The sequence below is a fragment of the Musca domestica genome, unplaced genomic scaffold (assembly GCF_030504385.1).
Source record: "Musca domestica strain aabys unplaced genomic scaffold, Musca_domestica.polishedcontigs.V.1.1 1, whole genome shotgun sequence".
In the NCBI taxonomy this organism is placed as follows: domain Eukaryota; kingdom Metazoa; phylum Arthropoda; class Insecta; order Diptera; family Muscidae; genus Musca; species Musca domestica.
In genome coordinates, this window is record NW_026712114.1 from 34,184,328 (window position 1) to 34,197,859 (window position 13,532).

The 13,532-nt window shown below is 38.5% G+C and overlaps 2 protein-coding genes across 2 annotated transcripts; one reads left to right on the forward strand and one right to left on the reverse strand.

The window, feature by feature from the left end:
* The first annotated feature begins 432 nt into the window (after positions 1 to 432).
* Positions 433 to 3,784, forward strand: LOC109611997 (odorant receptor 49a-like). Its single transcript, XM_020035542.2, has 5 exons — positions 433 to 499; positions 549 to 1,376; positions 1,543 to 1,744; positions 2,975 to 3,130; positions 3,191 to 3,784. The coding sequence occupies exons 2-5, from the start codon at positions 577 to 579 to the stop codon at positions 3,248 to 3,250; spliced, it is 1,218 nt and encodes a 405-aa protein (XP_019891101.2). The 5' UTR covers positions 433 to 499; positions 549 to 576; the 3' UTR covers positions 3,251 to 3,784.
* Positions 3,785 to 7,247: 3,463 nt separating this feature from the next.
* On the reverse strand, positions 7,248 to 10,722 carry LOC101891800 (odorant receptor 49a-like). The gene is made up of 4 exons (XM_005180010.4): positions 9,756 to 10,722; positions 9,498 to 9,699; positions 9,280 to 9,435; positions 7,248 to 7,393 (listed from the first exon to the last, which is right to left on the reverse strand). The coding sequence occupies exons 1-4, from the start codon at positions 10,577 to 10,579 to the stop codon at positions 7,328 to 7,330; spliced, it is 1,248 nt and encodes a 415-aa protein (XP_005180067.3). The 5' UTR covers positions 10,580 to 10,722; the 3' UTR covers positions 7,248 to 7,327.
* Positions 10,723 to 13,532: the final 2,810 nt, after the last annotated feature.

Sequence of the window (13,532 nt, forward strand, 5' to 3'; positions counted from 1 at the left end):
GTATAAAAACCCAAAGCTCTATAAAGATTTTAAAGAAATTGAACGGTTAGAAAACATCAGACTATATTAGAGTAAGTACACATTTCAAACAAATTCAAAAGTTACAATCGAAATTGTATTTAAAAATTGAAGGTCTCCTCTCCAAATAAGCCTTATAAAAAGGAACTTAACTGTAGAAGGCCTACAAAACTTTTGTTTACTATGGAGATTTTGTGGCATTTCTCGCGGTGTAGGAAAACTCTTTCCACCCGGCATATCTTTGCATTTAAACCTCTATTCCAACATCTATGAATATTTCCTGAGCTTGCGGTTAATGCTTCACTCATAAGAATATACCAACTTCATTAAAACGATTATTAAGTAATTTTCCAATGTATCCTGTAATTTTATACAATTATATACCTCCATCATCATAGTACAAAGATTTGACCATGGCTAGATATTAAGGCATCACCAATCCTTAAAGGAAGTAAAGTTTGCAGTGCAGGTTCAAAGCTAGGTATTCTTGTTGTAAGTATATTTTCAAACTGATATTAATATTCCCGTAGCCCTCTTTTCAGGTTTTTTCTTCAAAAAATGACAACAAAAGAGCGGACCTTTGCAGATCTGGCTAAGCTGCCCTGTGTATTGCTGAAAACTTTGGGTTATGACTTTCTCGACCAGCCACGTCCGCGGTGGCTAAGGATGCTCTTGACGTTATATTTCGTACTGTGTCTAATGTGTTGTTCGTATTTCACTTATTTTGCATTGGATTTTGCTGTGGCCGAATTGGCTGTCGGAGCAAAAGATTTGCCATTGCTTCTACGGCTGATCGATGATATTGTCCACAATGTGGTTGGAATTCTTAAGAGTTATTTTTTCATTCGTAATTCGAGATCAATTAAAAAGTTGTACAAGAAATTTGGCGACATTTTTCCCATCTCTATGGAGGATCGTTTGGCCTATCGTGTGGATGAGTATTATTGGCCCAAATGGATTACAACCATACTCTATATGCAATTGTGTGCCCTGACAATAATACTTTTTGTGCCTTTTGCTGAATCGATTTTCGAATATGTAGGAGCCCTAATCAGCCTGGGTTATGGGAATGCTAAATTCGGTTACTATAGAATGTATGAGGAGACATCGTATGGCTTTGGTCATCACAATTTCCTGGGGTATGTTGTTTCGTATTCTCTGGACGTCATGAATGCTCTGTATTCCGCCATTTGGATGATATGTACAGATATTTGGCTCGTCGCCTTTGCTTTGCAACTCTGCATGCATTTCGATTATATTTCTCGAACCTTGGAAAACTACGAACCCCACAAGGAGAGATCACAGGACGACGAAAAAGTACTGGCAGGATTGGTTAGAAAACATCAGACTATATTAGAGTAAGTACACATTTCGAACAAATGTAAAAGTTACAATCGGTCTAAAATATCAACATAAATTAATGGAACTTAAGTTGATTTTCCGGAACTTAAGGGAAAATTTATTTTTTTGGTTCCAAAATCAAATTTCATTTAACCATATTTTCACAATTTTTTTTTCTTCCAGGCTAGCAGATGAATTGAAGATAAACTTCAGCGCCTTGATTCTGGTTATGTTATTCTCAACTATCTCAATGCTTTTTGGGGCAGCTGAATTGGTACTGACCCAAGGTATAACAACTCATGTTATTGGTTATTTGGCCTATGTACCCACCAGTGTTGGCCAGTTCTTTATGGTCTGCTACTATGGGCAATTAATTATCAATAAGGTACTAGGATTAAAAAAAAAAACGAATAAGTACAGGGTGAGATAAAAAAAAACTGCAACAAAGTCAAACCCCATAATTTTTTATTTATTTTTTTTTTTTAATTTTATTGAATGAAAACAAAAAATGTCGGAAATAGCATCAACTTTTAGAATAAGTTTAGATTTGTTCGAATTGATCACCTTTGGCATGAATTATGGCCTTCAAACGGCCAATGAAACGCTGCCCGAATGTTGCTCTCCGGTATTTTGACCCATTCCCGGCGAAGGCTTGATCGACTTTTTTTGTGCCAACCTTGCTTTACAAAATAATCCTGACACAATAATCCAACGGATTAGTATCCGGAAATTTTGGTGGCCATTGTGCGCTGGAAATGAGGCGGGGAACCTCATTTTGTAACCATTATTGGGGGGTAGGTTTCTGAGTGCGATGTTGCTGATGTTCCTGTTGGAATGTCTAAGGTCTGCGGCCAAAATCTTTGCGTGCCCAAGGCTTTACAACACCCTCCAGAATATTTTCGCGATAATATTCGGCATTTATTCTGTTGCCCTGTTGCCACGGTCGATTAATACGAGCGGAGAGCTACCATCGGCTGTTATGGCGGCCCACACAATCATCATGGCCGGCGCTTGAGTTCTGGTGGCCAACCGAAGGTGCACATTTTTAGCTGACCTCTTTGGCAATTAAACACGATCATTTGGTTTGTTTACAAACTGCTGGACAAAGAATGTTTTCTCATCGGAGAAAACCAAATTCGGCAGTTCACCACTTTCGGCCAAACGAAGCAACTCTTTAGCTCTTTTGAGTCTATTTTATTTCTGTTGCTGTTGCGGTGTAAGTTCTTGCACTTTTTGGAAGTTCAATGGCTTTATCCCGAGCTCATTTTTCAATAATTGTCGAATGGAATATTGCGATATGTTCAGCTCACGAGCCATTTTTCGGTCACTGCGACGACGCGAGTTTCGATCAAGTCGCTTCTTTGCTTTTCGCACCATTTCTGCTGATGTTGCTTTTTTCTTCCGTCCACTTCCTTGAGGTCGCGCTACGCTACCAGTATCACGGTAACGAGCAATGGTACGAGGCACAAAAGATTTATTCACAATTAAATGCTGGAGTGTTCTAACGACAGCCAATTGTGGTTTTCCAGACAGAAATGACAGCAGTCTGAAGTTGGTTGCAGTTTTTTCATCCCACCCTGTTTATATAAATTCAAAAATCTCATTTGACATTTAGAGTTTAAGGGTAAGTGAGGCGGCCTATAGCCAAACCTGGTACAATGGCTCACAAAGTTATAAAAAATCCATATTAACCATTATGCGTCGGGCTCAACGCCACAGTGAAATCAATGCTGGCGGTTTTCAAACAACTAATTTAATGGCCTTTGAGTCGGTAAGTGAATGGTGTCGAAGGAATTTAGTTTTTTTTTTATTATTTTTTGGTTTTTTTTAGGTTATGCGTATGACATATCAATTGTTTGCCATATGGAGCACTATCATGGAATCGAAATAAAAACAAACATATGGGATGGGAAAACTGTTAGAACGAATCAATTTTACCCAATTTAAAATATTTCAAGTTTTTATTATGAATTAAATGAATAAGTTGCATTTGAATATTTTATTCAATATTTAATGCTTGTAGCCTAAAAGTATGCATCACACATTTACTATAACATTTTTTCAGTAATCTATGTGTAAAAATAGTAACATTGTGTTAGTAATTGATGTTCACTAGAAAGCGTGAACCGATTTTATTTCTGCAAACTCCTTATAAAATGTGATGTCAATACCGAGGTTTTTATGTGTATTGGAGAATTTGTTACAGCTGTTTAAATGAACACTGCATTCATTTTGGCATATGTATTTTGGAAATATTTCACTGAGCCAGTGACTGACTGATTCATCAACATCGAGGCGAAACGGCTGAAGAAAGTATATTGAACCTTAGAAGATAAGTCAATGAGGGTGTGTAGGAGTAAATAATGCGAACTGTAAATGTACTATAATTGAAAGCAATATTTAATGCCTGTAGTCTAAAAGTATGCATCACACATTTACAATAAAATTTATTTCATTAGTCCCTATGTGTAAAAAAAGTAGCATTTTGTTAGTGATTGATGTTCTGTGGAATGCATGAACCGATTTATTTTCTACAAACTTCATATGAAAGGTGATGTCAATATCGAGGTTTTGATGTGTATCGGGTCATTTCGAAACATGTATTTTGGAAATATTTCATTCAGCGAGTGACTGACTGATTCATCAATACCCAGACGAAACAGCTAAAAGAAAAATTAAATTAGACAAACAGATAGAGCTGGAATTCTTAAATTTGGAACTAGGGTCTCAAATGGTTCTGCCTCTAAGTCCAGTCTCAGCCAGTAAAAAAGCTGTTAATATCCTCCACCATTTGGTACAAATTTCGCAATTTCCAAAAACAAAAAAATAAATCCCTTAAAAATTCTGTTAAAATCTGTTTATAATGTAGCTAAAATCATCAAAATACCGAATATGGGGGGTGCCGTTATATGGGGGCTATACGAAGACGTGGACCTGCACAGACAATTTTCTGGCATGGGCTGAAGTATCCATTACGAACTTCACATGCAAAATTTGAAACAATCCCGGTAAATAATGTCGCTAAAATCATTAAAATACCGAATATCGGGGGGTACCGCTATATGGGGGCTATATGAAGACGTGGACCTCCATGACTCATTTTTTGACTTAGGATGTAGTATCCATTACGAACCTCAAATACCAAATTTGAAACAATTCCGGTAAACAATGTCGCTAAAATCATCAAAATACCGAATATCGGGGGGTACCGTTATATGGGGGCTACACGAAGACGTGGACCTGCACAGATAATTTTCTGTTTAAGGCTGTAGTATTCATTTCGAACTTCAAGTGCCAAATTTGAAACAATTCCGGTGAATAATGTCTCTAAAATCATCAAAATACCGAATATCGGGAGGTGCCGTTATATGGGGGCTATATGATAACTTGGACCTACATGGCTCATTTACGAACTTAACCTGCCTACTGGCAAAATATACATGTGTGCAAAATTTTAGCCTTCTATCTCAATTTGTTCGATAGATAGCGTGATTACAACAGACAGACAGACAGACGGACATGGCTAAATCGTCTTAGAATTTTACGCTGATCAAGAATATATATACTTTGTTGGGTCTGACATGACTATTTCGAGGAGTTACAAACGGAATGACAAAATTAATATACCCTCCATAGTATAGTGGAGGGTATAAAAAGGATGCAACCTGTACGGGTTGGGTACAGAGACTGGAGTAAGGTGAGCAGGTTTGTCTGAACAGCGAAAAAGGTGCAGCGTGTCATGTGGACCTGTGCCAAAAGTTGGGCAGATGTTCTGCACATCGCTGTCGATCCGGACCCAATAGGAATTGTGGCGGCTGCACCATCCGGATCTTAATTGAGCCAAAACTACTCCGTTTGTCAGGGCAGCTCTTGCTCTTCAGCTGCGATGGGAGGGGGATAGTGTCCTAGTACAGTATTCACTCCTTCCATAACTTCTGAGACCGCGTTAGAGTGAATACTATTCAGTCCCGCTTGATAGGCCTGTTGATCTAGAGGCTCTCCCTTATACCTTTGTACCCCTCTCTCTAGATCATGAAGGTTTTTCCTTACGTGCCTGGGCGGAGGTTGCCTATGCACCAGATGGTGATTCGGATGGCTCTGTCGGTAACACCCAAGTAGGTATTGCATTGGCAGCATTTTTTATGCTGTCGCACCGGCTAGACCTTCACCTCCTCATGTAGGTGGTCGACAGGTGTCTTGAGGGCGCACCGAATGCACCAGGAGGCATGCACCATGAGGAGAATGCACCGTGAGGAGGCATTCTGGCAGGACTGCACCGGAGCCCCACAGTTTACCACAGACCGGCGTATCGCGTTGTAAGAGCTCAACAAGGTTTCCTTGTCAGCTCCCCAAGTGCTGTCGGCCAGAGACTTGAGAACCTTGTTCCTACTTTCAAACTTATCACAGATAGCTGTGGTATGAGCGGACGACTTGAAAAGTCTATCGAATGTGACCCTAAGACCTTGGGGTACCTGGTGGTCGGAATTACAACTCCATCGACCTGCACATTCGAAGATAACTCCTATATATCTGCCACCTGAACATCAGATGGGATAGGCAGTACTCTGAAGCGGCGATTGGTATATTCTCTGAACTCTTGACAATTGGCCTTCCCATGGTTAAGGATACTGCTGCGTTCAGAGTCTATGAAATCGAACGATGGATATGTCCAGCGAACTGTGAAAGTCTCCCCTTATTCTGGTTGGCGCGCCCTCATTCACTGTGCAAAACGTGAAGCTAGCGATTTGCTCAGCCAGCGCCATGCCTCTCTGGTCATTACCTAGGACGAATGAGGTTTTTATGTGTATCTATGATGGGAATTGACATCCCCTAGCACCAGACGTCTATAGCCTACCAGAAGTGAACTGATATTGGACATATAACGTGAGGCTCAACTATTTAACGGCGGACTTTACACGTTAAGCAACTCTAACTCGGCGATTCCACACTTGACCACTACCCCAAGACATTCCACGTACGGGTCACTAGGGTAAAGCTCAGGCGAGATAGGTTTGTACTGGACAGATTGGAGCAATATGAACGCTAATTCTCCACCTCTGGTGCGATCCTTTCTCAATACATTGTATCCATCACAACTTTGAAGCCTGAAAGTGGTACTCAACTTCCTTTTTCTGGATCGCTGCGACCTTGATGTTCTTCCGATTCATGAAGCTTACAATTTCGTTGATCTTACCTCGGAGACCATCACAGTTGAATTGGAGAAACAATGCATTGTGTAGAACTTGAAACTGCTGGTGGGTAGATTTGATCAAAATATATTTTTGTCCTGTGGAACTTAATGGTACTTTGGATTGGATATAAAGCGTACTACAAAGGTCATTGTGAGACAGGTAATGGGCAGTTTTTGTAACTGCTTGCTATGCAATGTATGAAAAGTATTAAATTCGGTACGAAATGTAGGAATAGAGTTGGAATTATGAATTTTGGTATTAGGATCATTATAAGCACTTTGCAGCTATTGGGCAAGGAAATGGATTTGGAAATGTGTAGTATATAAAAAGTACTAAATGGTATACGAGTATATTTATTTGGTATACATTTATATATATTATAAATGTTGTAATCTAGATAACTACGAAGTTCAGAAGACAAGGAGATAGGTCAACAATCAGAAGACCAAAATCTCATTACAAAATTATGGTTTTATAACGTGCATTTTGCCATCAATAAATAATTATCTAGTATCCTAAGACCTTGATTAAACATGGGAAGTAAAAACTTACCAAAGTGCCAACAAGAGCCAATAAATAATAATTAGATCCCTGCCCATGAAATTGATAGCTTTTTTTGGAAAATATAAATATTGGATACCATAAAGAGCATAGCAGAAAAGTATTAACACTTTATTGAAAGTGTTAAAGAAAAGTGTTAATATTTTATTGTTAAAAAATATAGTAAAAAATGTAATTATTTATTTTATTTAAAAGCAAACCAACATTCTCGCCCATCAATTCTTCTTATCGAAAACAGCATGTTTAAGCACAGCGAAAAACCGATAACTTTCACTCATAACCTAAAAATGTTTAAAATTGTATTTTTTGAGGTTTTTAAAAAAAATGGTGAGAGATGGATCGGAGAAAACTTAAAAATAGGTATCTCCAAAAGTCCTCGGTAGAATATTCCTAAAAAATCTATGACTTCAACTCTGATGATCATTTAAAAATTGTTCTTCAAAACCCCCCGAAAGGTTCTCAGATAATCCTTCCCAAAATATAACCTCAAATACTCATTCCTCAAAAAAATCCTTGGTTATGCCTCAAGAGTCTTTGAAAAATAATTTTTAAACATCTACAGGGTTGCCCATATTCGACGGACCTATGGGCTCTTTGGGCCGATTCCAATCGACGAGGCTTGTCCGCAGGCAACATTCTTTGCGTCAATTGAATTTTGTACGGGAACAAATGCAAATCAATGCGAATAATCCGTTGTAAAGTGGACCGAGCCATGCCCAACTGCTGAGAACGGCGTTTCTGGGATGTTCTTGGGGACCTCTTAACACTGGCTCGTACGGCAGCGATATTCTCGGCCGATCGCCGTGGTCGTCTTTTATATGGCCTCTTCGGATTAGAAAGAGCCTTACCTAAATTTCAACTATTTCAGAGCGCTCGCGTGGCGTGTATTGGTTCATGGTAAAAATCCGCTTGGACTGACGCTTCAAACGCGGTATGTCATTAAGCGATGTGACATCACTGTCAAAAGTTATGGCGTTGCCAGATGGGTCCGTCGAATATGGGCAACCCAAATTTGATATACTTGCTTCTAAACTGAATTTGGTTGGATTTACCAAAATTCAGGTCACTAGGACTTATATTGGCCATTTAGTGCACAATCAACCCAAAATCGCTTGAAGATATATGGAAGCTATATCCAAATCTGATCCGATTATCACCAATTTCAATAGGGTTCGTCCTTGGGCCAAACAAATATTGTTTGAAAAATGTGATCTCAATTGGATAATAAATGCGACCTGCATTTTGTTTACAAGAATACATGAACGGACGGATGGACGGACTGACATGCATAAATCGACTCAGAAAGTGATTCTATGAATATACTCAAAAGTAACTATGGCTCTCCCTCGTTTCCTTCTCCTTGTTACAAATAAATGCACAGTCTGGCTCTAGAAATTTAAAAGTCCAAGGTTTTTTGATCCTATAGTCTTTAAAAAATATATTTTTTTGAATCCAGGATAATCTCCCAAAATATAGCTACCGGACTCCAATAGTCTTTGAAAAATCAATTATATAAAATCCAGTCTTTAAAAATATGGATTATAATTTAAAAATTTTATGGATTTAAAAAATGCAGAATTTTGGGAAATCAGGATTTTAATATGATAGTCTTTAAAAAATATTCAAGTTTCGATAGCTTTGAAAGTCCTTGAAAAAAAAATATTTTTAAAAAATCCAAGATTCTGACTCAGAAATTCCTAGAAAACATATTGTGGAAATTAAAGATTCTGGCTCCAATAGCCCTTAACATATTTTTGTATTCCATGCTCAAATAGTTATTGAAAATGTACATTGGCTCTGATAGTCCTTAAACGATGTTTTTAATAAATCTGGGATTCTCTGATGATCCTTGAAATATTAAAAATCCTGGATTCTGTTGCTAATAATCATCGGCAAAATTATCTTGGAAATCTTTTTCTTGAAATCACAAGATAGTAACCTAGAAAAGAATGGAGGATTCTGGCCTTGATACACCTAAGAAAAAACTCTATAGTCATTCGTAACAATTTTTTTTTGAAAATCTACGCTTGGAGATCCTTGAAAAAAAAAACGTTAAAAATAAGAGACCTTTGAAAAATATTCTTATATACTAAGGCGTATAGAAGACCCTTCCCTGATCCATCGAAATTATTCACCAATTACAAAAAATCTGTTTAGAATTTCTTACCATCCGAAATGATCCTAAACTAACAGAACTAAGGCCATAGGCTTTCAATTTCATCGACCTCTGTGAGCGAGTCATAATAACTAAAACTGATTTTTTATATGATGGCGAACCATTGTACCAGGCATGATTGTAGGCAGCTGCACCCACATTTTCACTCTAAAAAAAATAATATTTTGACATACCAAATTTCGAAGCTTTGATTCATATTTTAAACTCACAGACGAAACAAGTCTTTGGCCATAGAAGCAAATCAAATAGTACTGGCCAACGACACAGGGCAGAAAGGCAACGTACTCCAGCAGTTCCTTCCCCACACCTTGTGTCAAGGTGTAAATGCCGGCACAGCAAATTGTGGCAGCAGTGGATATCAAAATTAGTAGCAGTTGGACACCAAATACCGTGTTGACATCATCTGCAATGCTAAGAGGATTTAAAGCATTAATCCCAACAACGAAAATAGAAAATCGAAAAATTACTTCAATAAAATTTGATGTTTTTGTGAAAACCCTGCAATAAATTGTGTATCCCTTAAATGATGTTCCACACGAGGCTCATAGTGCTCCAAAATCTTGATCAAATAATCCAAATGCATGCACAACTGCATGGCGTAGCATAGAAGCCAAATATCTCCACAAACATTACAGATGATGACAAACTGGGCGTGGAACAGTTCTATGCTGTAGGTGAGCACATAGGCAAATGGACTGCGATGATCGAAACTATAGGGAATATCATATAGTTTAATATAGCCAAATTGGGCCTCATTCCAACCCAAGCGACCGACACCAATTACAAACACAATAACACTTTCCAATAGCGGCGAAAGGACAATAAATGCCACTGCCCCGAAATAGAAATAAATCACCGTCAACATCCATTTGGGCCAGAAAAATGCATTAACGCGATACAAAATTCGCTCCCTTCCAGCTTTAGGATAGATTTCCCTCAACACTCGATTAATAGCTGCAGCATCCGTGATACGATTTTTAAATGCCAAATATTTCATTATCGCAAATAGGCCATAATTAAAACCGGAGAGCAGACGTAAAAACAATTCCAAGTTTGGTACTCCAGACAGAAACATCAAGAAGACCTGCTGCGAAATGAAATAGAAACAATAGATGTGACTGGAAACGGTCACCACAGCATACAGCCTCAGCAAGAGTGTTTGCCATTTTGTACGTTTGCGCTCCGAGAAATCTCTGCCATAAATTCGCATTAAATAATTTGGCAAATGGCAAAAGTCGCGAAAATCTCTTTGAAAATTCACTCGGGCTTTTTTCACACGAACTATGGACATTTTATTGGTTTAGAATTTACTTTAGGACTGCTACTCTTATTCTCTTTGGCAAGGCAAAGTAAATGATGAAATTTAAAATGCAACAATAATTTCTTTTTTCCGGTCTACCACCGGACACTTTGTAATTGCATTTCAGTTTTCTCGCCTTGACGAACTCTGCGCGCAAAGCCTTTAAATTTCCATTGAATTCAAAGTCAATTCATGAATTAATAATTTGAAAATGAAAACGTGTCATTTTACGTCACCTAAACCAATTGTTGACAGTGGCTTAACTAGTTTCGTGGTGGCGTTATTAACGACTGACTGATAATCAATGCACCAAAGGAAATGGCTTGGAGACAGAATCTTAAATTTTGAGAAATCAAAAATCGTGTAAAACAAGTTAAAATGTATCAGTCGGTTTTGCCGACAGGTGTATACCCCCAGCCTTGAGTTATGATTATTCAAACTGTTCAGCCTTTATGAGGGAGGTTCCGAAGCAGTTGGACAATATTGACCAGTTCGTATCAGGCCTAAGATGATAAAAATACAGGGTTGCCCATATTCGACGGACCCATCTGGCAACGCCATAACTTTTGACAGAGATGTCACATCGCTTAATGACATATCGCGTTTGAAGCATCAGTCCAAGCAGATTTTTACCATGAACCAATACACGCCACGCGAGCGCTCTGAAATTTACATTCAACAGAAGAAGTCAAGAAGGTAAGGCTCTTTTTAATCCGAAGAGGCCATATAAAATTCGACCAAGGCGATCGGCCGAGAATATCGCTGCCGTACGAGCCAGTGTTGAGAGGTCCCCAAGAACATCCCAAAAACGCCGTTCTCAGCAGTTGGGCATGGCTCGGTCCACTTTACAACGAATTATTCGCATTGATTTGCATTTGTTCCCGTACAAAATTCAATTGACGCAAAGAATGTTGCCTGCGGACAAGCCTCGTCGATTGGAATGGGCCCAAAGCACCCAAAGTTCCGTCGAATATGGGCAACCCTGTATTACAACGTACCGGACTACTTCCTATACTTTATATGAGATATTTGCAAATTCTTGGAAAAAGTGGAAATATGCGTGAAGTATTCCATTTTCATATTTCATCTAATACAAATAAAAATATTGGTATGCGCAAAATTTGAAGGGAATCGAACTTTTATATGCAATTTTATGTGAAATCATAAATTTCGATATATCACATATTCATATCAGATTTTTAAGAAGAAGAAGAAGAATTTAAGAGAAATATTTAGATATCGCAAGTTGTAAAGAATCGCCGACTTGTTTCACAAGTTATGACAGATATAAGTATTGGAAATTGTGACCCTTTGTGGGTGAGATACCAGAGGGGATTGGCAGATATATATCATCTTCATCTTCACAACAGATCTTGTGAAATCTGAGGAGAGTTGGATTCTTATTTCGATTTCTTTGAGCGTTTTGTTTTTCAAAAATCTTGAACCCTTTGTAGTGGTAGCGAAAGAAATGGTCCAATCTTTACCATATTTATAACATATCTTGTGTTGAGGTAAATATTGAATATTAATTGAATGGAATCGGAAGTTAATTTCGCGTTTTATGATCTTCATGAATATTCTAAATTTTGACCCTTTATGGCTGATATATTCCATTTTCACACCAGACCTTGCGTTAATAAAAGTATTGTGATGTGTGTAATTTGAAGACAATCGGACACTTAGATCACAATTTATAAGAGTTTTAATTATTCAAAATTTTGACCATTCATTGGGAAAGTACCAGAAGGATTGCACCGATATTGTCCATTTTCACACCTGATGCAAATATTTGAATTCCCAAAGTTGGAGCAAAATCGGATTATCATTTCTCTTCTTGTGTAGTAAAATATATATTTTTTTTTAAAATTTCTACCTTTTGTGGGGGATACACCAGAAGGAGTGGACCGATATTGCTTATCTCCGAACTCGATCTAATTTTGATAATAATATTACGATATACCAAGTTTGGACCAAGTCGGATACTCCCTTCGAGAGTTCTCGTGAGCACCAGCCAGACAGACAGACGGACGGACGGACATCGCTAGATCGCCTCCAAATATCCTGAAACGGATTTGGCCCAAAAAGACCTAGGTTCATGAATATTGTACCAGTGGCATTGGTACTAAAAATTACTAAAAGTGCTAAAAGTAGAGCTAAATTTGCTCGTTTCTAATCGTGAATAAAACATATTGTCGAGTGGGATTGCTTGAAGAATACCAGTTTTAAACGAAGTTAACTCTAAACTATTTTTTATTAAGTGGGAGTTATAAAATACTCCGGATTGATATCCGGAGATTTTGGTGGCCATTGTGCGCTGGAAATGAAGCGAGGAACCTCGTTTTGTAACCATTCTTGGATGGCGCGTGCTGAGTGCGATGGTGCTGAGTCCTGTTGGAATGTCCAAGGTCTGCGGCCAAAATGTTTGCGTGTCCAAGGCTTTAATACACCAGAATATTTTCGCCATAATATTCGGCATTTATTCTGATGCCACAGTCGATTAATACGAGCGGAGAGCCACCTTTGGCTGTTATGGCGGCCCACACCATCACCATGGCCGGCGCTTGAGTTCTGGTGGCCAACCGAAGGTGCACATTTTCAGCTGACCTCTCTGGCAAGTAAACACGATAATTTTGTTTGTTTACAAACTGCTGGACAACGAATGTTTTCTCATCGGGGAAAACCAAATTCGGCAGTTCACCGCTTTCGTCAAGCGAGGCAACTCCTTAGCTCTTTTGAGTGTATTTTCTTTCTGTTGCGGTGCAAGTTCTTGCACTTTTTGGAATTTCAATGGCTTTGCCTCCAGCTCATTTTTCAATATTTGTCGAATGGAATATGGCGATATTTTCAGCTCACGAGCCATTTTTCGGCTACTGCGACGCGAGTTTCGATCAAGTCGCTTCTTTACTTTTCGAACCATTTCTGCTGATGTTGCTGTTTTCTTCCA